This window comes from Bombus pyrosoma, linkage group LG7 (genome assembly GCF_014825855.1).
Source record: "Bombus pyrosoma isolate SC7728 linkage group LG7, ASM1482585v1, whole genome shotgun sequence".
Classification (NCBI taxonomy): domain Eukaryota; kingdom Metazoa; phylum Arthropoda; class Insecta; order Hymenoptera; family Apidae; genus Bombus; species Bombus pyrosoma.
In genome coordinates, this window is record NC_057776.1 from 12,788,380 (window position 1) to 12,815,301 (window position 26,922).

The 26,922-nt window shown below is 36.3% G+C and overlaps 6 protein-coding genes and 1 long non-coding RNA gene across 10 annotated transcripts; 4 read left to right on the plus strand and 3 right to left on the minus strand.

Moving 5' to 3' along the window:
* Positions 1 to 245: 245 nt before the first annotated feature.
* On the minus strand, positions 246 to 3,910 carry LOC122569646 (vacuolar protein sorting-associated protein 26B-like). The gene is made up of 6 exons (XM_043731003.1): positions 3,769 to 3,910; positions 3,520 to 3,663; positions 2,652 to 3,046; positions 2,457 to 2,563; positions 2,148 to 2,359; positions 246 to 2,076 (listed from the first exon to the last, which is right to left on the minus strand). Exons 1-6 carry the CDS (start codon positions 3,769 to 3,771, stop codon positions 1,807 to 1,809), a joined length of 1,131 nt encoding a protein of 376 aa, XP_043586938.1. The 5' UTR covers positions 3,772 to 3,910; the 3' UTR covers positions 246 to 1,806.
* Positions 3,911 to 4,001: 91 nt separating this feature from the next.
* On the plus strand, positions 4,002 to 6,274 carry LOC122569647 (palmitoyltransferase ZDHHC3). 2 transcript variants are annotated; one of them, XM_043731005.1, is made up of 8 exons: positions 4,004 to 4,168; positions 4,275 to 4,550; positions 4,687 to 4,834; positions 4,938 to 5,123; positions 5,194 to 5,330; positions 5,409 to 5,493; positions 5,564 to 5,776; positions 5,850 to 6,274. In XM_043731005.1, the coding sequence occupies exons 3-8, from the start codon at positions 4,754 to 4,756 to the stop codon at positions 6,009 to 6,011; spliced, it is 864 nt and encodes a 287-aa protein (XP_043586940.1). In that variant the 5' UTR covers positions 4,004 to 4,168; positions 4,275 to 4,550; positions 4,687 to 4,753; the 3' UTR covers positions 6,012 to 6,274. The 2 variants fall into 2 exon arrangements, with proteins under 2 accessions (XP_043586939.1, XP_043586940.1); XM_043731004.1 differs by having other exon boundaries at positions 4,002 to 4,550.
* A 335-nt stretch (positions 6,275 to 6,609) lies between these two features.
* LOC122569652 lies at positions 6,610 to 14,782 on the minus strand. The gene is made up of 2 exons (XR_006317534.1): positions 14,651 to 14,782; positions 6,610 to 7,690 (listed from the first exon to the last, which is right to left on the minus strand). It is a non-coding gene; the product is annotated as an uncharacterized LOC122569652 (long non-coding RNA).
* LOC122569650 lies at positions 6,954 to 9,053 on the plus strand. 2 transcript variants are annotated; one of them, XM_043731010.1, is made up of 3 exons: positions 6,954 to 7,026; positions 8,027 to 8,088; positions 8,286 to 9,053. In XM_043731010.1, exons 2-3 carry the CDS (start codon positions 8,059 to 8,061, stop codon positions 8,547 to 8,549), a joined length of 294 nt encoding a protein of 97 aa, XP_043586945.1. In that variant the 5' UTR covers positions 6,954 to 7,026; positions 8,027 to 8,058; the 3' UTR covers positions 8,550 to 9,053. The 2 variants fall into 2 exon arrangements, with proteins under 2 accessions (XP_043586945.1, XP_043586944.1); XM_043731009.1 differs by lacking the exon at positions 6,954 to 7,026 and adding an exon at positions 7,719 to 7,792.
* Positions 10,554 to 13,359, plus strand: LOC122569644. The gene is made up of 3 exons (XM_043730998.1): positions 10,554 to 10,652; positions 11,029 to 11,084; positions 11,235 to 13,359. The coding sequence occupies exons 1-3, from the start codon at positions 10,629 to 10,631 to the stop codon at positions 12,904 to 12,906; spliced, it is 1,752 nt and encodes a 583-aa protein (XP_043586933.1). The 5' UTR covers positions 10,554 to 10,628; the 3' UTR covers positions 12,907 to 13,359.
* Positions 14,652 to 18,396, plus strand: LOC122569648. Of its 2 annotated transcripts, none has more exons than XM_043731007.1 (6): positions 14,652 to 14,783; positions 15,935 to 15,987; positions 16,073 to 16,079; positions 16,725 to 16,941; positions 17,274 to 17,338; positions 17,514 to 18,396. In XM_043731007.1, the coding sequence occupies exons 4-6, from the start codon at positions 16,939 to 16,941 to the stop codon at positions 18,220 to 18,222; spliced, it is 777 nt and encodes a 258-aa protein (XP_043586942.1). In that variant the 5' UTR covers positions 14,652 to 14,783; positions 15,935 to 15,987; positions 16,073 to 16,079; positions 16,725 to 16,938; the 3' UTR covers positions 18,223 to 18,396. The 2 variants fall into 2 exon arrangements, with proteins under 2 accessions (XP_043586942.1, XP_043586941.1); XM_043731006.1 differs by lacking the exon at positions 14,652 to 14,783 and adding an exon at positions 14,790 to 15,126.
* A 126-nt stretch (positions 18,397 to 18,522) lies between these two features.
* LOC122569649 (glycine-rich protein 23-like) lies at positions 18,523 to 21,186 on the minus strand. Its single transcript, XM_043731008.1, has 3 exons — positions 21,006 to 21,186; positions 20,360 to 20,421; positions 18,523 to 19,488 (listed from the first exon to the last, which is right to left on the minus strand). The coding sequence occupies exons 1-3, from the start codon at positions 21,018 to 21,020 to the stop codon at positions 19,080 to 19,082; spliced, it is 486 nt and encodes a 161-aa protein (XP_043586943.1). The 5' UTR covers positions 21,021 to 21,186; the 3' UTR covers positions 18,523 to 19,079.
* Positions 21,187 to 26,922: the final 5,736 nt, after the last annotated feature.

Sequence of the window (26,922 nt, forward strand, 5' to 3'; positions counted from 1 at the left end):
TTAATCGACGTTTTAATTGTCGTTATAAAATTCTATTGCATTAGCATTTGTTGATTTCATCCTTCATAAATTCGTCATAAAATTAATTGCACTTAAATCCATAGTTTACTTGTGATGGTGAAATCTGTACTTGATATGTCTATTTCGTTCAGATAAAAAACAAGTTATAGATAGCGAGAATAAAAATCTAATGATATCTGATTTATATAAAACGATAGGAAGGGTGTACTTATGCATAGACGAAGTAATGTTTTCCGATACACGTGCACACAATGGCACACTGTATGCGATGTATAATATATTTATGTGGGCATTAGAATATGCAGCTAGTTTATATCGTATGACAATATGTATATGTATATACAATATTTGACATGTCAAATAATTCACAAATAGTTCTGTTTTCTCTCTTTTACACATATATCTTTCTTGTCAACAAATAACAAAGGCGTGAAATATGAAACTTTTAATTTACATGAAACAAAATTCTCGAAATACACGCGGTTGACTATTATGCAGTTTTTCTTTTTTAACAAGATTCTTTAGTCAACCCATGTTAACATAGAATTGTACAAAACGATTGGTATTTTTCTCATACCGGTATATTACTTCCATCGTGGTAGCAATCATGATACTGCCTTGATAGAACACGTTTCAGTATTATTACAATAGAGGTGGATACTTTTGTGTGTGTGTATATATAACTCAGTTTATACTAAGACTACTATCATTAAAAATCATATATATGCATGTATATATCCACACACATATTGTAATATGTTTTCATATATATATATATATAAATACATGTGGGGCCATCCCATTTTTTAATCTATTGTAGTCCACTCTTATATTAATAAAGGCATACTAAAAATTGAACAAGCATACTAAGGCATGTGTTTCTTACAATGATTTATATTAAGATTCTTGAAACTGCATAAAAATTCTATTAAAAAATTAATTCGCATATACAATTCAATGATTTGTATATACAATTATGCTATAATTGGGACAGAACTATTGATATTATGTTATATACTGTGCCTGTATCTTAACATATTTTATTAACGATATTTATTGCAAATATTAATAAAAATCTTCTGCTGAAAAAATCACATTCTCTCAAAAATTATGTCGATAATAGTGTATTATATATAAAAGCGTTCCTCCCAGTGCCTTTACCATATTAGTTGCAGACTAGTTGAATGGATTAAAATAGGGCAGCCGTTGTGAGTATATGTATATCCATTTCAGATTTAGAAAACTCTCATCTGACAGAAATTGACCATTTGAGAGGTTTGATAATATAACACAAAAGATTTTGATAAAGATCTTTGAGAATATAACACATAATACGGTTGTATAAAATATTCTGAACACTGTAACATTCAGATGCTGTTCAAGAATATACCGCAGATAAATATTCAGTTATTAAACTGTCCATTTATAAATATCCATTTTATATGGTTGTATTATTCTGCTTTATATTATTTTTTTCTGTTTAATTATTTCAAGTCTGTCCCATTAGACACCACTGTATGTTATCTATAGCTCTTGATAATTTGAAATTTTGATCGATAATTGGCTACTTATTCAATTTAATCATCCGCATTATTTATAGGTATCCAAAATATTTACAACTTTACTTGCAGATGTTTCGATTTTTTGTAGTTCCTAAAATTCAATCTCTCTTTACAGTAGAAGAGGAGTTTCGTTTAAAACTACTAGTTCCGTGCGAAGTTATTACCCATTCTCTGAATTAGTAAAACTTCCATTGACTTCAGTAACTGTTTCGCATGCAAAAATTCAGTTACTTTCAGAATTAACTTCTTTTGCACCTTCACCATCTCCTTCTTCGCGTGTCATGCTTTCTATTGGCGCCTGTGCATCCTCTACATTGGTAATGTTAGCGGATGGCAATTGTCCCGATTGGACTGATGGAGTTACAGATGGTGGACCATTTTGAGCAGCTCCTTGTGGGAATCCTGTTTCTGCTGATACTAAATGCGATGGCATATGTGGTGAAGCGGTTTGAGATTTCCTACTTTTTTCTCCCTTTCTCCATAACGTTATTTCCTAAAAAAATGTAATTGTAAAAAGTATTTCAATAAGAAGTTAGTAAATCAGAGGCTTATTATTCAACTTACTTGTTGTTTGAAATATCTACGATCTTCCTCATCCATGAGAACTAAATTAAGGTAATATCTAACACTGAATTTTTTATTGATGTCACGCATTGTAGGTGTCAAATCATAGCCTGCTAGAAAGACTCTTATTGGAATAGACTCGCCTCGGACTGGTGCTCCATCCATTATTTCATATTTCGCTATAGTTTCATTTTCCGTAAATGTATGTGGACCTGCAAATATATATTCTATTTATAATAGTATTCAAATTATAAGAAAGATTATTATAAATATATTTATGAGAAAAAAGATCTAAAAATTATACTGTACCAGAACCGGTAGTTTCCCGTTTTATTATAGCAATTTCCATGTGTTTAATTTTTATTCTAACCAAAAGAAAATATATTTTCCCAACAATAACATCTTTTAAATGATATCTGAAAAGATATAAATGTAAGTTAATCTTTAAACTCAATATTAGGCATTAAGAGTTACATAATTAAACTTTACATCAAAGCAACTTACTTGCTTTTATTATACTCAAATTCAATATGCAAACAGTCTTCAATTCCAACTTCCATTTTAATAGGATTGTTCATATCTGGATAGGAACTAAGAGTGTGGACAACTAATTCAAGTTCTTTAACAATATCACTAAGTCTTCGAACAATTGTAACTTTGAGAAAATATCTTAGTCGTACATTAGATCCTGTGTAACTTTCAAATGGTTTTTCTACATTTGCGAATTCAAAAGTATATACTGTGTTATGAGTTAGTTCTCCTGGCCTAGCTAATTCCTTAACTAGACTTGTAAACTCATGATGATTTCCTCTATCATAATATAATTCAATTTGTCCAATAAATTCTACTTTTACACCTTGATGCTCCAATTTACCAGCTTTCCTGAGACTAATATTAATCTGCAAATAATAGTATATTAATTAATATAACCTTATTTGCTTCTCAAGAGGGATTTGAACATTATGACATTATCTACTAAAAGTCATGTTTCACAAAAAGGAGATTATTTTTAAATATATTCTATTACAGTTCTATGGTTTGAATTTATCAAATTAAATAAGATAATTATATTAACTTAAAGATATTAAAACATATCTGTCTTTCTCTTATATATATACCCATATACATGAAATACTGCAATTTTTTGGAGTATATGCATATATAACAATATTAGTGTGCGAAAATAAATAAATTATTAAATATTAATATAAATAATTAATATAGAATAGCACAATGTTGAGTATTTCTTATTTTATCCTTTACGGCTATTGGTTTAGAGTTTACGAATAAACACCGTAGGTTATGGATTACATTCTGTATAAATATTTCATTTAGTTTATTTATATTTATTCGTTTAGAAGAAGATTTTTACCTTTCCAGAAACGGTTTCACCGTCATAGTATAACAAGTGGCGCTCTTTTTTACCATCTTCAGATTTAATGTCTGCAGTCTTCCTGGTTTCTGCACCATCCAAAGTAATCTCTATATCAGCCGACTGACCAAACCCAAAGAAACTCTACAAAAAAAGATAAAGTAGATACATCGGGAATATCTTATAATTTCGTAACGAATGATTTAACCGTTCTAAGACGAAGAATCTACTAATCAAAAAGTAACATACCATTTTTAGTAAAAAAGTTTGAGCTTGTATAAATTATCGCACGTTCTATCGTAATCGTGTTCGCGTTAACAAGACCAACGTGTGAAATCAATGAAAAATCCTCGAAGGCAACATTTTTTCACGTAGAAACGAGAAAAGTTGTATTATTTTTTGCTCGCTTCCTCCCAAAAGTCACAAGTAGCCAATATGGCTGCGCACTGTAGCCCCCACCCTTACCATGTACTGTCAAACTTGCAGTCGCGTGTAAGAATGCGGTAGACAACGTTTGAACCGGTAATATCTAGTATTATTTACATTCATTTTTTATTTCTTTTTAAAATTCGTTGTTGTCAATTGGATAAGACAATGAGTTTAGGTTTCGATTATTTCCCTTAAAAACATCTGTTTGTTCGAATGTCAGGTGCGTGGTGCGTTCGTAATGCTGTTCAATGGCGAATAATCGGTGACGTTTAGAAATCAAGTTATCATAATCTACACGTGATAACATGTTCAAGTTCCGTTTTCAGTTCATTTACTTTGCACTGCGTTTAAATCGGTGTAAACATACGACAGTTGGATACTTGAGAGAACTTTTATATTAATAACATAATTATTTAGTAACGAATCTACTTATTTAAACTAATTAAGTAAAAGCTGAGGACGAAAAAATCAATTTTGTTACTTGATATTCATCGTAAACACGTTAAATGTATCATAATGAAAAAAAATTGAAATACAAATTGATGCAAATCATCCGATTCTGGTGAATCTGTGAAGAGAAATCTGTGAATACTAGTTATGAGGTTAGATTCTATGTTATTTCCATGTTATTTCATAGTATAAATTTGTTTTAGTGGATTTGACTTCTCACAAATCACAAACAAAATATAATACGCCATATAAAATTTTACTAATATTTGGGTTAATTTTTATTTCAAGCAAAGAACCATGGTTGAAATCTGTTCGTGTGATTAACAGTGAAAAATTTAGTAAATACCAATAAATCATGGATTATGACTATATGTCTTTTCATAGAGAAAAGGATGTTCACAATAAATGTTATGGTGGAAGATTGTGGTGTATAAAAGTATGTACACACAAATATTTTATGGTATTAAATAATATGTAATTAAATAATTGAAATATTCTTTATGGATACTAAGTATTCTTTAATTGATTTTATGTTGTAGGATATATGTGGGATTATATGTGCAATTTTAACTTGGTTGTTAATAATTTATGCAGAGTTTGTAGTAATGGCAGTTATTCTTATTCCCACAATAAATACTTTATATTCTAGTTTAAACACTGCAATATTTCAGTCATTAACTTTTTTGGCTTTTGCATCTCATTTAAGGACAATGTTCACAGATCCAGTAAGACATGAAAACATGGAGCTAACATATTTCAAAACATACCAGTAATATGGCTTAAACATATTTATAGGGAGCTGTTCTGAAAGGAAATGCTACCAAGGAAATGATTGAACAAATGGGACTTAGGGATGGAGAAGTCATATTTAAGTGTTCTAAATGTTGTTCTATTAAGCCTGATAGAGCACATCATTGTTCTGTGTGCCAAAGGTAAATTTATAACATTTGTAATATCTTAGTTATGAATACATAGAAAAATGACAGATATTTTAAATATTTTATTTATAGATGTATTAGAAAAATGGACCATCATTGTCCATGGGTTAATAATTGTGTTGGGGAAAATAATCAAAAATATTTTGTACTTTTTACTGTAAGTCTTGTTATACAAATATGTAAAGCGATGACACGAAGCATCATCTGTATTATGTAATTTATTTTAGTTTTATATAGCAGCAATGTCATTGCATTCTTTATTGTTATGTATACAACAATTTACTACATGCATAAGACAAGAGTGGAAAGAATGTTCTACATTTAATCCACCTGCAACAGTGGTACTATTACTTTGCTTGGCATTCGAAGCTCTCTTATTTGCTATTTTCACAGCTGTAATGTTAGGGACACAATTACAAGCAATTTGGAATGATGAAACTGTATGTACACAATAATTAAATAAAAAATTAATTGTAATTTCAAATTGATTACTTATTTATATCATTTTTATAGGGTATTGAGCAACTTAAAAAGGAAGAAGCCAGGTGGGTTCGTAATAGTAGATGGAAATCCATTCAAGCTGTCTTTGGAAGATTTTCGATTGCTTGGTTCTCACCCTTTACTTCTCCTCCAAAAGGAAAGACAAAGCAAGATTCTTATTTATATCCCGTATAACATGCATCCCAGGGATATTTAATATTTGTAAATGTAAAATAATTGTGATGCATCATGAATTCATGTACCAGCAAAGAGAATGTTTATAATCTTGTACTGTTATTTAACATTCTTATTTCTTTGCGACGATTTGTGAGGGATACTTAAACAAAACGAACATCCAACATATATATTATAATTAAAATTTGTGAACTTGTAAGCATATGATAAGGTATGCTTCTTGTAAAGCTTCTTGTATTAAAACATTTTATTATTGATCGTAATAGCGACAGCGCCAAGTTACTTTTTATCCATCAATATCTATGCATAATACTGGGACTTGTTTATCGTACTAACATAATTTATATTGTGAAAGTTAATATATATAAAACTATGTGCGATTATGTATTATATGTGACAAGTAATATGCGGAACATGACATTAAGTTTATCATATGAGTTTTAAGTGATTCGAAGAGTTAATGGATCGGCGTTTTGCACTGTTTTAGAGAATATATATTGCACATTGTGATAGTAACGTACTATTTATATTTATGAATAATTTATATGGTATGATATGTAACAAAAAAGAAAAGGTTCTATAAGATAAATCTTATTTCTTTCGATTATAAGCATATTATATTTTATTACATTTTCTTATTCTTCGATACTGTATTTCTACGACGATACCTGATTTTTTTGTACAGTTTGTACAAATACAATTTCTTACGTCTACCAATACTGTTCTTGTTTGTCTTTACATAAATTATGCAGTTTCTTGTTCATTATCTATTATTTTTTCTCAGCACAAACGTTTTTTATTTACGAAACCTATGTCCAACGCCAGTGGCGAAATCCAGGATTGCACGTTTTCCAATTCTGTCGGCTTCCGTTTCTGCAGGCCTCGAGGTTGCTCTTGGTCTTCAGGGTGGGGACGCTTGGCAGTGGCAAGGTCGTTAAATGTGTGCAGGTAGAGGAAACGTCTCTCTAAACTGTTGTGTGCAGAGCGGCTTTCACTTTTGCTACGACCACGTTCGGTAAGTTTCAACTATGAAAACTCGTAGTTTAGCAATCTTTTTATGATAGAGAACTTCTTACAGTAGACTTAATATCTCAACTTAAATTCAATATAGAATTTACATTGCTGTTTCATCCTTTTCTTTCCTCGCGAGCGGCTTCAATCGTTACTGATTCACAGAAAAGTGAAAGTAGATTTTGCAATTACTTACTCTCAGTTTAGTTGATTTAATGACGCGTTAAAGTTAATTAAGCTCTAAATTAATTATGAATATTTTTATCCCTTTGATAACTTCCTGTATCGCGATTTTGTAAATGTCGAAATAGAAGAGTTCAATAAGTAAGTTAAGTATATCTTTGCTTCTAGTTATTAAGGATGTACTATAAACTCTTTTTAATCGTGTGTATAATAAAAGAAAACGGACAAACGTAATGAGAAAGAACACAAACCTGTTGCGTGTTCGTGAAATAAACGACGAATGGGCGCGCAGATCACAATTGGTTAGTTATTTTATCGATTACGTACACTGATCGAAGGAAAGATAAGTAGAAATCACGTACCATTGCGAACAATCAGAAAATAATAGCGTTTAGATATAAAGTATACGGTTAACTATGTTAATTCGATTAAATCGTTAAGAAGTCGTGTAATCTTGTCATCGATGTAGTATCTATGTTATCCACCTGGAACAAATTAATTGTATACTTTGATCTGTGTAAATCTTTGGATTGATCAAGAATTGAACAGAATATATTGTCTCGAGGGAATGTCTCCCGTTGATTCAAGTACCAAATAAATAAATAAATAAATTCGTGAAATCTTTGCAATTACAAAGTTTTCTAGGATATTAAAATATGACTCAGTTGTTTGTTTCTTATCGCGGCTGTGTCATTAAAAATTATTTCAAATAACTTAAATTATATGATTTAGAGCTTTCGTATCTTTTATAGTGGCGTAATTGCAATTTTATTCATTTGCTAGTTTTCACTTTATACCTAGAACATTCTTCGTCATTTCAGCGATTCGGTCGACGTAGAATACAGATCGAAGTATGGCGGCAAACCTTCTTACCTTGTTTACGGTACGTACCTTTACTTCCACTGTATCAAGACATTTTAACAATTTATCTTATTATTTTTATATCTTATTATTTTCTTATTATATAAATCAATTATTTTGAAGAGAAAAAATTATATGAATGAGTGTTTGCTAAGTTATCGAACTTTATGTAATAGTTATTTATATATACTACAAAGTCTCGTCTATTTATGATTCCAGTGTTTTTCTCTTCTAATTTCTTTGGCGTTAAATGGGATGGCTTACGATCCGAACGACAAATCGCTGAAGGATATTCTGTTACCGGAAGGACAATTCGAGGCATTCTATTTGAAAGGGTCGCAGGAGGAAGAACAGAACGCCGTAAGGCCTCCACATTTGCATGGCTCGTTTCATCAGTACAAGAATCCCGCCCTAGTCAGCGCACCGAACAGCGCTGCGTACGGTTTTCGTTTCGATGGAAAGCGCCGTTTCAATTACAATTAAATGAATCTATCGAGATTTGTAATTGAATATAATGCCGCAGAAAATCTTCGCTGCGTTCATAGCGTTTCGTGATATGACTCTATTATCTCTCTATTATCATCTAGTTGTATTATGCATTAGAGAGATGCTATTTATTCAACTGCAGCGACCAAGTTTCTCGATTAGATCCCTCCTTCCTTTTTTCCTTTCTTCTTCAGATATATATTACTTCATTATCGAAACCGTGAAAAAAGCGTAAGTTGTTTCGGAGTATGGCTATCGAAACTTTTACGATTAATTGGGAAAAGTTTAACGATAAACTATCTGCGTGCGTAAGAAACATCATCAGACACGAAGTCAAATTCTTGGAATTATAGCTATACTTTCGATAATTGAAAATAAATTACTTTTAAATTATATCATGTAAAGAAACGACACTATGTATCAAATTCCGTGATCTACGGCAATTTACTGAAATGTAGAACGCACGATTCAATTGGTAATAAAAAAAACAAACCCTCTGTACAACGCATTAAATTCAATTATGTACTTTGCAATTTTCCAGTTTTCCCTGTCATCGAGACGTTCTGCGGGACATTTTCCGGAGGACCTTTTTTTTTGTTTCATTAAAAACAAGAAATTCTCGAACGCGATCCACATTCATTTTCAACAATTCCTTATTATACCAGTTTTTACTATCTGTCGACTAATCATCTACACGTCGGCGTACCTCTAATAAACCTTCTAACAAATAATTAACTATTTGTTTTTATCCTTCTCTGTTCGATTCACCATTCGTTATGGTTATGGTATTGCGATACGGGTATTTGTTTACTATTTTCTTAGGACAGGTATGCTGCCGCTTTCATTTCTATCAATCGTCGTTTGAAACAGGTATCTCGGGATACGTGAGCGAGTACTTGAAAGTTTGACTTTTTATCATCACCATTTCTAAATAACGGACGATTGATACATTACTTAAATAGAAATACGCGTTTGCGTTCGTTCGTCCAACTGAAAATATTTTACGCAGGGAAATTCACTTTCATTGAAATACTTCGTTTAGTGATGGAATCTGAGAGAATGCAATGAAATTATTTACAATTTATGAGCACACCGTCGCTTTATATATATAAACGAAAAAGAAAACTAATCCATTATCATCGTTAACTATAGTGCGTCTACTCACAGTTCTTTCGCGGAAGATAATTAGCGCAGACTGTTTTTCTAGATTTTTTGTAAAAAAGATCTTTTATACAAGAAACTTTGTCGAATAGATAAGTATGGTCTTTCGACCCAATAATTTCTTTAACTGCGTTCAACTGGTTCCTTTTTTAGTGCGTATTTCACAGAATAGTAACTTCCAATAAGATTCCTACCGCTTTTGTTATCAAATTTTTATCATATCGGAAAGTTCCAACACAACTTCGAAATTAGAAAAAAATTTCTAATCTCAACATTTCGTATTATCTTACCTTTTGTGAAACAGGGATTGCTTGGACGATTTATTTTCCCGGTGTAATTATAAAATAGTACGTTCGATATTTTTCTCACAGATTACAAGGCGAGTTCAAAACATTTTTTTATCCCTAGCATTCCTCACGACTTTGTTCTTTATGAGACGGAGATCGTTCTTTCAATTTGTATTTTTCTTTTTTTCATAAGCAAATCCTCATCTCGCCACTTTATCTTTCACGAAACAGAGATCTTTTCCTATTTAATAAGATACACAAATTTAAAAGTAACCAAATCTAAATTTCGTAAACGCTTCGTGGTTCGAAAAATTTATTAATTATCATCGCGCGTGTCTTATGGTTGCAAAGTGGTAGCGTGTGATGCGCACCAATTCCTGGTGAGTCGGCACGAAACAGGTAGGATTTGTTGTACACTTGTATTTTTTTCTCGTTGTTTTTCTTTCATTCAAGAGAAAACCACTGGCTTTAATACCACGTACATACGCAAAACAATGTTGTCAGATCCAGTTTAGCGCTGCCGTACAAGCGGGTCCGGGGAAGCTTTAAAAGACGTTGCCGATGGACAGACGTCCCCATACTAGGATCGGTGAAGTGATCTAGTGGGTCGTGGTATACCATCAGCGACATGAAGATCGCACGTGTGATTACGGTGAGTGGATCGATGCGTACAATATGAAGATGACGGTGCTGCGATTATTTCGATTTTTTAAAAAGGAATCAATAAAAATACAATCAATGAAAAATTAGTGGAAGATAATAGAAAGTGAAAGAACGTTTTTTAACTTGGGCAAAAATGATCTGTAATATCATTGAGATTTACTTTGAATTCGTCTAACGATATTCGTGATGTGGTTGTGATATGATAGAGTGTACTACTTAAATATCCAAACTCGTTTTATCAATATCGTCTTGTGAATATAGTGTTTTATTTGCTTTTTTGTTAAAAAAAAAGAAAAAGAAAAGAAATTATTAATGACGAGAAGTGTAAAGTTGACGGGTTTTTTATTTTATTTCCATGATTGCAGGTCTGCGTCGTATTGATATCGATGTTCCTAGATGCAGAAGCCGTGCGTTCCAAAAGGTACGTTTTCTCTACGAATTGTATCATATATAATTGACCAAAGAAAAACCAAAGAAATACAAACATACGAAGAAAAACAAGAAAGTAAAAGATAGGTATCAAAAGAAATTAAAAAAAATAATAACGTAGAAAATTTTATTTGAAATTTAGGCGACCGCAACCAAAGGATCATTTGCCGCAGTCCAAGTACCAAAATGGTACCAACACCAACGAAATAACGTTAACTACCTCTGGACCAGAAGCTTCAAGGCCAGAAACGACCCGCAACCAACAAACGTTACATACAAATATTCCCCTAGGTGCAAAGAAGAAGACCCTGACAGTTCGCACAGATCGTTCGAAGCCATCGCGATCGCGTGGTGTAAATCGATACAAAGCAAATCGACGTAGAAGGCAGCTTCAACATTCTGGCGCAAAATCCGGCGTTCATACGGGACGATCGTACGACGTCAAGGAGAACTATATCGAAAACCAGCAAATAGAAACTGTGCAAGGACCTGCGGAAGCTTTCGACGAAGGAGCAGTTCGCATCGAGCCCGTATACAGGGTGACGAAGAATAGAAACATATTAGATTCGATCGTGGATGTAGTTAAAAAAATTGTCGATCCTCCAAAACCATTGGGTCCCCTCGTTGGACCGTTCAATTTCCCAGGAATAGGCGATAAGGTGTACATACGACTTCTGGAGCCATTAAATTCCAATCATCTGATGATACGATTGATAACCCATTTACCGGTTACAGAAATCGAGTCGACGTTCGATAAAAATATTCTTCCACCCACTGAAATAATAGAACATCCTGAGGTCTCGATAATCAGTCACGAATCACTTCCCCTGTCTAAGGAAGGATTGATCGGCTCGTATGAGCATCATGGTGACGTTCATTCGGTCTCTTCGGATAGTCTGTTGTCTTCTAGCGACAACGTTGTTCAAGTTTCAAAACCATCGAACGCTCACGTTCAAAATATTGGACACGCTACAGGGAATCGCAACTTCAGGACGTATAAACTGAACTTCAAACATGGGAACGTACACGGTGTGCAGAAACTCGGACATCATAAAAGACACTCATCTTTGGTTTCACCGTCGAGGAACAATCATGTAAATTCTGTTTCCTCCTTCAAGCTACCTGATCAAGCAAATAAGACGCAAGGTAGTCAGCGAGCAACTGGTTTCCAAGGTTCCGTCGATCACGTGTACCCATTCTATCCATCGCTAAACGAATCTAATAACGAACATTCGAAATTGCTGACCATCGATTTCCAACAGTTGCAGACTCCGATAAACGTATCAGTCTCGGAGTACGCAACTTATAGTAATCCGACCGCTTCGTACGACAGGTTTCCAAATGTCGAAACCTTCACGAGTCCGCGAATTCCAACTTCGATCAATCAAGAACGTCAATCGAAGAATAATTCTAAAGGGTCTACCGAAGATGGTCCGAAATATAGTATCGAGTTTGTAAGCAAGAACATGAGGTATCTTAATCTGGACGGCAGCGTGGAACCCGCCATTAAGAATAGCAACGACGAAGGTTTCAAGCCAATGGAGCTGAGCCCTGTTCGCTCGAAAGTACCCAGATCCGTGGATCCTCAATGGAAGGTTAACAAGGGAATAAACGTACGGCCGAGCGAAGCAATTGAATCATCGACGAGTAAAGCAAATCGCGGAGGATTGCAAAAAAGAAGCGTTGGTAACGGTGATGCGTTTTTAGAGACGATTCGCAACTTAAACGACGATAGGATGAATTATTTAAGATACACGGCCACGGCTAAGACCGCGAAGAGGTCGACGAAGCCGAGGTGTTGCTCGCAAGAATAAAGAGATATAAGAATTAATAAAATAAGAATGCGAAGTCTGGTTCCAGTGAACAACATGAAAACGGGTAGAAGATAAATAATTCAGCGAGCAGCGTGAAATCCGCGTCGAGAAACGGATCGACGGACAATTTGAAGTCGTTGCAGTTGCCCAGAATTGAACCGTTCTGGAGAAATTCGACGAAGATGTGGAAAATCCGAGTTTAAGCATGTCGTGATTGTTTCTAATTGATCTTTATCGCTTTTTTTTTTCAATTTGTCTATTTTATACTATGTTCTCTCAACTGTGATCGCGTTGTCGAGGAAGGAAGAAAAAGCAGATATTTTATTATTTTCAATTTACATATGTACATTTGTTATGCTTCCTTTGGTCAAGTATACTAGGCTGATTTATGATACTCGAGTGTAATTCGAACGAATATATTTTTGTTTGATTAAAATGTTATCGAATAACTAATTTTTGATATTGTTTTGTATTTATTGAAACTCGTTAGTCTTAAGAAACTGCTGCACTGTTTCAGATAATTAGCAAATCGTCTTTTTTTCATAAATATACAGCACAGGATAGATATTAAGGTTGAATTATAAGATTTTTGTAGCTTGCTCCGATTTATTTGGAACGTGAAATTCCTGAAATATTGAACGCGATAAATTAACGTGCTCTGATTATTTTAAACAGTACATCCGTTTAGCGAGTAGAACTTATAAAGAGGAAAACGTAGGAAAATTTAAACCATCCTTAAACCAAAAGAAATGATCATTCTAAGAAATTTTCGAGGCTATAAAATCGTACGAAAATTGTAATAATTCACACGTGTTTCACGCGTTACCCTTTATCCCGTAGTTCTTATCTTAATTTCGATCGTTGCAATGATTATTTCACGAACAATTACACGCTACGTAAAAGTAAATATTCGGTTTTGTTTCTTTCACTTTCCATGTTACGAACAATTTTCACTTTTAATTGGCGAGTTGTACATGTAAATTAATTGAACACGTTGAGAAGCTTTTCTAACAGTCTTAATAGCGTATTCTTTCACGGTATAGCCACGGTTGCATTCAATTCAAATAATTTATGCGTGACCTGTTCGAAAGCGAGACTGTTTTTGCCTAATTCATGGTCATGCTGGAACGATGAATCATCGTAGATTACTTAAAATCACTTTCTTCGTACATTGATCCTCGAATATTTCATACAAATATTTCTTCGATATATCGTAATAATCTTTGCTCGCAAGAAGCTAGAAAAGACGAAAGTAATGCATTAATTATCTAAGACACTTAATCGTTAGATCGGCACGCGATACACACCGTGATAGGCGCTACGTCTATGTCGTGACTCGTTACGTTCGAAAGCAAAGTCCAAAACGAGATAAGATTAATGTGCTTACGCAAAAATATCGCGAAAAACACTCGATTAAGTACGTTAATCGTTTAACTCGTATACATAATTAATGCGATGACGCGCCGTTCTCGCGCGTTTCTCCATTCACGTCAAGCGTGTAATGTCTACATTTTCCTTCCTTTCTGTACATTTTCAATTTACCGTGTCCATTTATCTACGTCGTTCGTCTATTTTCAAATATTTTGGAAGCAATTAAATTCCTCTCAATTAATGGAGAAATTTCGAAGCGTTAGAATCACGAAATGACGGTTCGTTTGAGAACGTAATAAAAATGTTATAAAAATATAACAGTTATTCAGACTCGAGATAATTACAATTAATAACATTATATGTATGTTCTTACGTGTTTGCTTTCCATTCTTTTTAACGATCTCTGCTCGTTAACTGGACGTGTGTGCAGTACGAATCGAACGAGTTGATTCTCGGTTGGGTGCGGCCGGAGGAAGTGCAGTAGATTCCGCTGTTTCCTAGATGCGGTCAGTTCTTCCATCACTTCTGAGCGGTTAGAAACTCTCTGATCACCCGCAGAAGTTTTTTTGCTTGGAGACGAGTAGTTATTTGGTTTCTTGGAAGCAATTATTGCCGCGTTTCGTGACGTGTGATTCTTCGGTGATTCGATATTTGAATAGAGACGTTAATAAGATTCAAATGGTAATATAGTTGTCGCCTATTAGTTTCTAGGAAAGAACGACTTTATTGCACTGTAATATTTTGTAGTAAAAAAAGAAAATTATTACAATTGCTTTTATCTGTAATTTTCTAATTAAATTACACTTCGTTGAAGATAATAATAGAGTCATACTGTACTTTGTCATACGGGTAAGTTTCTCCTAATTCACATCTTCTCGTCCTCTAACACACAATTAAAAAATCTCTTTTAAATTCAGTCAAATTCTAATTTAATCGTTTCAATCACAAAGCGTGTGCAACAAGTTTGCCGACAAAACAACAGGAATAAAGTCTGTAATTAAAATTAATTTTAGTAAGAAATTGCAGCGATCATAGCTCGTTCAACGTAATTACAAGAATTTCAAATACCGTGATGCGTATCGCGTGCCAAACGCAGACTTGTTGATTCCTTGGAATAGCAACCAGTTACATGGCTGGCTCGCATGATAAAAAGTGTAAACAACGATGTCTTATTTAGTGAAAAGCAAAGAAATGAGAAGATACACGTTAAAACACGATGGTTGGGATCCCTGCACGTTGGGCGGAGTTTCTCGGTACATTTTATGCTTCGACTGATTCGCCTCGCTAATTTCAGCTGCATGTATATAAACGTTAGATTTGGTACGATCACGAGCAGAAAGTGTTTGCTTCTCAAAGCGTCTTCGAAACGAGCGGTGTAAAGTGACGAGTTTTCTCAGAATGAGAGCAAAGCTTTTGGTACGAAAAGATATCATTTTGTTTTCGTAGTTTCTTTTTTTAAAGGAACTGAGCTAGAAGTTACACCGAGTAACTCTATCAAGTTCAATCATTTAGTTTCAGAGAAGATAAGCACTGATCGTTTGTAAACTTTGGGAAATTTGTAAAAAATGAAATTAATTAATTTCATCGCTGAATGGTTTCGGTTAAGTTTCGATTCGTGAAGGGTTTCATTTGTAAAATTTGTATTCTTTTGTTTTAGTATGCCGTTGCTTTACTGGCTCTGTTGGTGGTGTTGCAACAACCAGCTGAGTCGTGAGTATTTGAATTAACATTATTTTATTAAGTGTAGTTATATCGACAGAATGCATAGTAATTCTTTTATGTTTTCGTGTAATAGGAAAAAGGTGATCATCCATATCCCCTATCGAATAAAGAACATAAAGCACACGCATACGATCTACAAAGTCGTGCCTCAATATCACGAAGATACGAAGGAGGATATAGAAGAAGACGATAAATATTATTAGAAATAAGTGGATAATATAATATATAATATAATACAAATAGATATAAATTACGACCCAACGAGTAGTTAATAGAGCCTACAAGTCATGTTCAAACAGTATTCTATGTGTAACGAGTTTATTTAAATAACAAATGATTACGTCTTTAACGAAGTTAAGCTGGGAACAAATTTTGTAAATTCCCACGTTAAAAGCTCGCAAATTTCTTTGTACACAATAAGAGAAAATATACAAAGAATTAGAAACTAAAAATTCGAAGAAGATATGGTCACTTTTTATGTCAACAAAGGAAAAATGTTGAAGAATTCATAATAGGATAAAGAATTTATGAAGAATCAATAAAGAAGTTTATTTCCAAAAACATATTTCTTCGCTATTTCTTTCATTAATGTATATCTTTCATAAATAATAAGGAAAAAGATAAAGAAACGACCGCGGTGCAATCACAGGCATCAGTGACCGCGTTTCTTAAGCAACAACGGATTACCGGCGCGGCAATGAACTTCCACGGTCACGTTTTTCCAGGGCGTGTCATTCGAAGCGGATTGGCAGACGGAGCATATCTCAACTAGACGGCGAAAGTGCTCGATGGTCTGTGAAATTTCGATGACAATTTTGCGGTTCCACTGTACTCGTTACGATAGAGGGTGGGATATAAAAGAGGAGCATTCTCTACGACGTCAAACGATGTTGAAACGTTGATCCTGACGTTCGACGCTTATCCTCTTTGATAGAAAGCATGGTAATGAAAGAATTAGTGATTACAGTGGTGTCGTATATAGAATCCTGTGCAAATATTTGGTGTTAGAATTTTGAAAATTTTTGATAAAACTACCGCCGAATTTTATAGTTCTGTAATTGCTTCTTTCGAATAACGTGTCACCGTGAAATACTGTCATTCATTTGGTTCTATATTATATTTTTCAAATATATATTCTATATTCTATATTCCGAATATCCTATCTGTCTTAAATATTGTTCATTCTACAAAAGAAGATTTATATAATTCACATAACAGCACTGCAATTTTTGCGTCTTAATAACATTATTAGCCGTTTCTTCTTTCTCCAACAGATCTTCAAGTACCTATGCCTTCTTCTACTAAACCTAATCGCGATCTACGGAGTATCCTCCAAGCAGTAAGTAACTATGAAAACTGCAGCAAAAGATTTATTAAGATCGTTGAATGTTCGAGATCGAACAATCGCACCGTCAGCGTACCCCGCTTTCTCTGACGAAAACGAGCGTCTGTTCACGAGGCTTGCACTCTCGTTTTCACAGCAGTCGTGCTCATTCCCTTTCGCTTATTTGCAGTGTACACCTGAAGATTCTCGTGCCAGATCTGATCAACCACCACACGCACACGAGGACCGTTCTCTTGCATGTTCACGTGCCAACGCCGAAGAAGCCGAAAACTCACAAGAATCACAGGATTCACCACGCGAGTTGGAGTTCGTGGAAGTACGGGCGTCATCGCGATTTGAAGGACGAGCACGAGGAGGAACTTGACCACGAGAACCATCACAAGGATCACGAAGAGAAATTGAACGAGAAATGGCCGAAGAATCACAAACGAGACAGACAAAAGTATTTTCCTGTGTACGACCATCACAAAGACTCTTATCATCCGCCGTCTTACGTGGAAGATAATGACTTGAAGGATCATGGTGAGGATACTTACGCGGTTCACGAGGACGTGAATGATATACCCCCAAATACCGAGTCTCTCAGTTATAATTACGAAGAGGGATACAAAAAGGGTTTAGAAACGATAACTGGACACGTTCGATCTGGTCAGACGCACAAGTTTCACGATGATCAACACGAAGAACAGGGTGATATCGAGACCGATGGGTTTAAAGAGGAGTTCGAAACCAAAACGGGCGCTGGTAGATATTTGGTGGATGATGTAGAATACGAGAATACTAGGGATAAACGCGATCATCGTCGAAGATCTAGGAAAAGGATCCATAAAACACCAACGAATTCCAGTCGAGGAACGAGAAACGATAGTAAAACGTAGAACGTTGGAACGGTATTCTGTTAAATGTACAGACGCATGTATGTGTAATGTGATTTTGTAGATACGTGGTTTCTGGATGTTTGTTCTAATTTCTGTTTGTAAGTTTTGGTCGTTGTATAGTTGTAATAAATAATAAGTAACACAGGAAATAAAAGGGTGGCGATGTTTCAGGTACACACGCAATTTAATTAACTTTCTTGCGACGTAACTATACATAGATCATTCGTGTCGCGGTAGACAATAGACAAAACAATATTACAAACAAATAAACGAGTAACAAATATTTACATTAACAGTACGAACGATGTGACAACAGATTGATGAGAGACTAGGACGAGAGGTAAGAGGCAGGGCGATAAAGTGTCGATCAGCATTCCCCGAAGAACACCAGTCAAGAAACAAAAATAACAATAATAAAAGACATAAAATCTCTCGGAAGAAATATCTATCTCTTCAGGACTATCTCCCTTAAACGTGAAGAGGTGAAAGTGTCGTGCGATGGGGGGATGCTTGATGGTTTTTTGAAGCGCGGTGACTCGACTTCTTCGATATTCTATACTTTCTAATAGAAGCTTCTCGAAAACAGAAGCTTCCTTTCAAATCGAACATATCCCACATTTTAGAAAATTATAAACACGTCACCAGTACCCGGTAACTGACTAAAGCTCAAAAAGACTTAACAAATTGATTTTCTTCTTCTCTCAAATGAGATAAAATAAAAGAAAAGATACTCGTTTGGTACCGTAACCAAGTACCAGATAAAATAAAATTCGAGTCGAAAGCGCGTTTCGAACAACCAATCGAACTTTTGCAAAGAAAACTACCGTATTCCTCCCAAAATTAGCGCGAGCCACTGGTTAATGGCCACCCCAGTCTTCGTGACCTCCACCACTGAGACCACCTCCTCCGTATCCACCTCCGAGACCTCCTCCATGGCCGCCACCGAATCCACCGCCACCGTATCCTCCGCCAATGTCGCCACCGCTATATTCAATGTGGCCACCACCTCCACCGCCGCCACCGCTGCTGTATTCGACATGGCCACCACCGAAGTCGCCACCACCGCCCAAATCGTGGCCGCCTCCGATATCACCACCGTAACCACCACCGCCGCCGTGACCTCCCAAATCTATCGGATGACCCACGGTGTAGCCTAGAACTTCGTACTTGTCACCACCTCCACCGCCATGGTGGATGTGTTTCGTGATGGTGTGCGTGTGATGAATCGTCTTGATCTTGTAGGGCACGTGAATTACCACATGGTCGCTGAAAATGTTTTTAGGATGATTAGATTTGTATCGTTTTGTCTGTTCGTATTCTTTTTAATGACAGATTTTAACGAAAGCGATGATGGTTTTCCATTCTTTGCGCTTAATAATGGCTTCAAAAGAATTATTTGGCAGTATCGTTTAAATGACTAAGATTTATATTCTTTCAGTAGAAATGGTGGATCTTTATAGAAAGCGACGTCGGTTTCCAATTCCTTGATCCTGATGGTTCCAGGAAGATTCTTTAAACTGATGGTTAAAGCGATGTTATTAAAAGTCCATTAAGGAGAATTTCAGAGTCTGCTCGTGTCATGGAATCAAGAAAATGGTTAGTTTCTACGAACTAGTCCGGGTGATTCGGTAAAAATAAACGGTTCCAGTAAGACGAACATCACGGACGCGTTCATTCTTTGTCTTTCTTATTCTTAATTAAAGTCATTTACCAAAGTCAAATGTAAAATATGTCTTAATCAGTTATACCGTAATTTTACAAAAATAAGTAAATATCAAAATATTTGTCCAGAAACTAGCTACTATTCAATTAGTCTCAGTCGCAGACTGCTAATTCGAATGTCGCCTCGATACGGACGATTATGCGTGTAATAGCTCGGAAACATCGACTTCCTGAGTCGTTCAATGGGGAAGAATGAATTCGTTCGACCAGTCTCTTTTACGTTCGATAATTCTCGAGGAAAATTGACCGTCGATGAGCAAAGAACCGTGGAGAAAGTCGATACGCGTGGGTCGAGTCACGGTTCGTTAAACGTATTCCAATTTATAGTGATTTACAGACGCATGTATTTCCGCGTGACTATAGAACGATCTAACACTCGTGTACGCTATTTTCTACAGGGATAAAACAAACTTACTGTCCACCGTGCTGTCCTCCTGCTGAAGCCAAGTGGAGCAACGAGGCAACCACAAAGACGGCCTGCAAAAAAAGGCAATTCAATTAGTACCGGAGTCTTAGAATGCTACTACAAACATGCAAAGAGTTTCGAAATCGAGAGAAATTTCAGTAAATTCAGGTTGTTGCAAACGTCTTTCTGTAGCGTTACTATATGAAATGACGATATTTGCATATAGAAACTCGATTGCGTGAAATTTGTCTAAAGCGATCTGGTAATTTCCAATGTGTCAAGTTGTTGGAACTTCTAATTACCATATGTAACAGTAATTCTTTCAAACTGAACTGCATACTATCGGGAGAATTTTCTCGCTTGTCTATCGATAATATTAAGAAGATATTTTCTCCGATGCAACGTGAGTGTATCAAAATGCAAGATTAACAATCGACAACATCGACCGTGAAAATTGCTATGCTCGTGTGGATAATTCAGAAAAGCTTAGATTAGGATAAATTTAGCAAAAATTCTCTACTACCAGGAATTCTTCTATGGTAGAAAAACTTCTAAAAAAAAAAAAAAAGACAAAGTACTATCCGTTACTATCCAAATCGAAAAAAGGGCACAAGATTCTAACGATACTGAAGATCCACCCTACGGATGAACTTACCGCGAGCTTGATCATCGTGTTGCACCCTCGAGCACCTGTTTCGTTTGTTTAACCGTAAAATAATCAGCTCTGGAGTATAAGCAGAGGAAGAAGTATCAAGTAGACAACGCTCGACGAAGGCTACAGGAGCCAACTACCGGTTCCTTCCTCACGATACAGTTGGCGGTTTCAACCGCGGTTTTGATCTGCTGTTGGTCGTGCACACGCTCGCCGCTTTTATACATGTACGTGATTGGAGTTGGATAAGAATGAAAGGGAATCTTTCGCAGCCGTAAAGCCGGTGCACGTGAAAGGTGCCGGCTAATAGAGAAGCCGTGGCAAAAAGCGGAGGACCAGAGCACCCCCTCCACCTGCTAGCTTACCCTTCACCTCGATCTCATCGTTTTGTTCGTTTCCTCTTTTTCATAGTAGAGTTACACGTTCCGATCCGTTCCGATCTGTTCCAATCTGCGTCTCTCCTCTCTTCTCCTCGCTCTCTTCTTCTCTATCGCCACCGTTATATTCTTGTTCTGTGGTCTTTTTAATGAAAGCTGGACTTGGCCGGGTGAACGGCCAAGATCAAGATCAGCGTCGTAATACGAGGTGGGTGCTCTCGCGGTTCGTTTCACTCGTTTCTGGCGTCTGGGAACGACGATATCGACGCCTAGGACGATGTCTCTGTTTGTCGCTTTTTACACGCAGTTCCTATTAGACACAATCGCGAGCAGTGGTTACGGATGGTCACGATCAGACGGACGCGCGGTTTGGGTTACGCGAGATATGTTTTTTCGACGTTTTCCAAGGTTCTGTAGAAATAGTTTCTCTGACTTCTTTTTGAATTGGATAATTTTTTCTTTTTTCAATATTAGTTTGTGGGATTTTGATGGAGCTTTTGGTAAACTGGAGAAGTTTCCTAGACGAGCTTCGACTGAACTTTGGGGTGCAGTTTGTCGGGTTTCGCTTAGACGGACTGAAAATCACAGCGATGTAAGTGAAGATTTTGAGAATTTGATTTCGATCACGTATTTTAACTTTTAAACCTATCATTTCTTTAGTTTCGTTGCATATAACGTGATATTATATAATATGGCCTTAGAATCTAAAACTTTGAATTCTGAAAGGATCTATGTCCTACAATTTGAAGCTTTTTTTTCATTTCTTTCGTTTTTTCCAAATTTCGAAGCATTCGAGTTTAGAAGTCGCTTTGATAGGTACATCTATAGTAAAGGTATAGGAATATGCTGTGAACCTGTTGAACAATGCTGCAGAAAACACCATCGCGTCATCAAAGTGAAACCTGCTTATCGATTTCGTTTTTAACAGATCGGAGGAACGCTGGGTCAGCGAATTATCCGTCGTCATAATGCAACTGCTTGCGATAATCTTTGCTCGTTACGGCCACCGTTTCACTCACTGTTGTTCAAGATCGTCTTGAAAGCGTCGTCCTATCTCCAGATATCAGTCTGCGATTAATCGCATCTGCAATTAACATCCTAGCTACGTGTCAGTTGTATCAAATTGTATCAAGCTTTCGAAAGTTGGATTAAAGAGCAATACTTCAACGACTCCGTAGGATCGTTAAGTTTTCGACGTCAGATTTATTCTTTGTTCAACCTTATTCTGTACAGCAGTTTAATGCAGTTAATTGGCAGCTTAATTAATGTCAGACCAGACTTCGCTTAGACGATACTTTCTATGTATTTGCATAATAAGAATCAAACCTGAAGCTCGGACGTTCAATGTCAAACATTCGAGTGTTCTGCGTTTGGCGAAATAAGATGCGAGCGTTTAGCGTTTCGTTTAAAATTGAATTTTCATAGACGACTCTTTGGCCGGTAGAGCGGCTAACGAAAGACGTTCTATTCTTTCCTGTTCTTTATCCTCCTGTCAACGTATAAAACGCGGCGCGTGTTCAAGAACACATTGCGTGGCTTAGCTGGTTAAGTTGATGAGACACGTGTCATCGTAAATTATCGAGTACGAGCTATGACGCCTTTCGAAATATTACGTGTACACGTCTCGCTTCGTAGTGTTATTACGGTGGCAATTTAGATGGTATTCGTTGTAATATATTGTAAACTTGATCTTAAACTTGATTCTGTGACGAGGTGATGTCTATCGCGTGAATAAGTTTGAGGCAAGAGTGTACAGTTAGCGTAACTAATATAGCGAACTCGTATAGACAGTATGATTCCTTATTAAATTCTAACTAGTACTTAAATTTGTTCACTTTTAAATTCCACAATTCGGTTAACGAAACAAGCTATTTATTAATTAATGTCTAACGATATACAGAACCTGTCATTAAATTCTAATTGCTTAAATGTACTGCCAATATACTGGCATTAATTCTCTCCCATCATTTCAAGAATTCTATCGAGTTCTATCTATCGACAATTTGATCTAAACTAAAATCTATACTGTATACCGAGATTGAAAGGCAAATGCATTGTAGACAGGAGAGAAGAATCTCCTTCCCCGAACTACTCGTGATTTCTATTCTCTGCAATGGCATCGTTTCACCAGAATCGAGGTATACCCTTTCACGAAACCGATCCGTTCAATCGTCCAAGAGGATCCAGAGGGAAGATCCATAGAAATCGTGGCCGTAAGACGATCCATCGTTCTAGGATCGTGTGTACCATACGCCAGACTATAGGAGAAAGGGAAACCGATCGCCTCGCCTTGTAAAACGTCCATACTCGGCTGGACCGAATTGCGCGTGCATTCCAACGATAGACCGGGCGAAAACAAAAACGAGCAACGCGTTACCCTTTTTTAACGCGGATCGCGAAACCGTGACAGTGAACTCTCTACTCGAGGAATTTCATTCTAGCCAGGTGAGTTAGGCATGGCCGTGAATATGGGTCCGATACGATCGGTGATACCTTGATGGCTGACGAAAATTTTACAAATGACGAAAGATGGTGGAAAACAGTGTTCAGTGATTTGAGGGTACAGGGGTTTGTTTATGAAGCATTGGCGGCAAAATCGTAATTCTTTGTTTGGTTGCATGGGAGGTTTCAATAAAGTTTTCGACTATAGCGTTTTTACTTAACAATGACCATAGTAACTATTGTATTATACAATGTAAAGTTGTTCGTTTTAAGTAGCTTCTGTGTCAGAAAAACAGAGAAAGTGTGAAGTGCAATTTGAGAACTCCGTGAACAGAATAATAATAAATAATGATAGTACAAAGGAGGAAATTGTAGCGATACGAGGAATGATCACCAACCGAAATCTACAAAATGGTTTTCGGATGAAACGATTACTCAATGTCTACTCGGATTTTTTTTTCGTTTCCTCTTTATAAATAGTCAAGTATATTAAGAACCAGTGTGCAAGTTGCAGACCTTCAGATTGCAATAAACGATCAATTAACAATCCTTCGAAAACGAAAAGCCTGCGAATCAAGTAGAGCATTGTAAGAAAGCCAATTTTGATATAAATATCAAAATGAAACAAAACAGACGCCCTAAATTTTGCTACCAGTAACTAAGAAATAAAAAAGAAATATTTTGCAAAGAAATTACCACGCAATCGGTAGGTAATTTAGAATTAAAAATCTACCAATTATATGCCAACTGTCCAGTGACAAAACTTCCTTCAGTGTTTCACAGAGTTTAGATTCTGCTTTATTCACAATTTCCTTGTTTCCTCCCTGTTCCGTTTTTCTTGACGTAATAAACCGTAATTAAGCATAAAATTCAAGCGAAACCTCCAAGTAATAATACGCTTGTCGTACCACACCGTGCGAAACCAGGAAGTTCTTTCCCCTCTGACTCACGGTGAGCTCTTTAAGCAGCGTTGTTACTTTTATTGGATTTCTAATAACTCTGTCCGAGTCGATCGTTCGTCGAGACCGATAGAAAGCGACAGTATCGGCCTCGAGGACCTTGATCTTGGTTCGATCGTTAAGCGGCCATCCGCGAAGCGATAAAATATTTCGCCCGATGGAATTCACCAAGATCGATCGCAATTTCGCGTTCCATGCTACCACGATCCTTACGGTATTTGTGGAAGGATCGCGTCTGTATTTGTAGGTATGTATATTTTATAGTGCAACGATTTCTTAGATTTCTTAGATTTCTCTGTTGCAAACAGCGTTACTCTCACCGCGAAATTTGTATCTAGCTGTGGAGTAACTTTGCAACGAAGAATTCTAGCGGATGATTCTCCACTTTCGTGCTTGTTAAATTGCGATCGCATACGATCAAATGCAATTTATTTTCTTTTTCTTTGTGTTTTTATAATTGAAGTCGTTGAACTCGTAACGCGAATAGTGTCGTTCGATTGGCTTAATATAAGCGCGGAGGAAAGTTTTCTTTTCTTTCTAAATTCTTCGAGCGCCCTTCGAGTGATTCCAAAAGTAAGATTCCATGGAATTTTCACGCTAAATTTTTTTTTTGTTTTAATTTGCTCAAGTAAAAAAACATTTCAAAATCTTGCAATCAGACTTTCAGTATTTACCATCGAGATTTTACCCAAGCTCGGGATAGTCGTGTTAGAAGAACGTCGTGGGGGATGATTAGAAAGCGATCGTTACAGCTCCTAAACGGAGATTACTTATCCGTAAGATTTCACTGTTACCGCATTATCTACGAATGATAAGCACGCGTAAATCTTGTTATACACTTTTTCAAACTTTAGTTATATCTAACAGATGTTAACTAATTGTCAAGAATTACTTTCCATCATCTTTCACTCTCAACGAATTTGTTTTTGAATTTCATAGTGGGTATGATAGAACACAGTATGGACTAGATTACAAGTTGATACACGTTTTTCCTTGTGAAACATATGATCATAATTTCATCGATTTTTCAAGATGATTGGAAATGTTTGATCGAAAAACGACCATCTACGAGGCTGAACTTTCAACGTGATCGCTTTCACTCGTTTATCTATTTTCCTGTTAAATATAAGCGAAAAATCTTGTGCAAATTTCGAAAATTTGAGTGATAAATAATTGGAAAAAGAAAGACGTCTATTTTCTCTTAAGCCTGAAAGTAACAAAAGCCTGGAAGGTACATAACGCGATATAAAAAGGGAAATAAATTAAGTGAAAAGCTTTCTAATGGCGACACGAAGGAAGGCACGAGCGACTGATGATATTTCATCCATCACGAGTCAGTGTCGGACGCTCTGCGAACGTAGCAGATTTCTTTCTTTTATTCTTCTCCTCGCTTTGACTAGCATAGGGATGAACTACTTTAATATATCGTCTAAAGTGCGAGGGCGAGCGTCCTCCGTTTGAAACACGATAGGGATATCGAACGTACACGACGAGTACAGTTTCACAATGGAATTTGAGTAATTCGAGAAACTTTATCTTAAATAAATTTTTATCAAACTAGTAGTAACGGAGAAAAGAAAGTTCAAGATATATGTGATTTGAAAAGCATCATAATTTTATACGATAAAATATCAATGCTAAACTTTCTTTTGCCTATCACCGTAAATACAAAAGTTCAAGGCTATTCAGCTAACCTAATCCAAGCTTCCCACGATCCTACACCCACGTTTCTCTCGCCACGACCCTGAATCAACAGACGGGACATTCAACGACATTCTCACATTCGCTCCGCAAGTGCGTGTTATTCTCGAAAATGTGGAACGACTGTCTCGTTCTTGTTGGTCGCGTTTTGGAAAGCACGTCGGTATCGATGGGGCGCGGTCGCATGACTTAACACTCGTGGAGTCGCGTTTTACTCGCGTCTTAGGACGCGGTGCGCCGGGTGAACGCCTAGGAGAGAAGAAAGTGTCGATTTCCCCCGAAAGAAAAATACCCCCTCGTCGGCGTGCTCGACTGTCCGTTTCGTATCGGCACGCCAAGTCTCGGCTACCCAATCCTTTTCATCCTCGCGGAGATTCCACAGCTGGACGCGCGATCTCTTTCCAGGGCTGGAGCCAGTCGGTGGGAGGCGGTCGTGAGTCC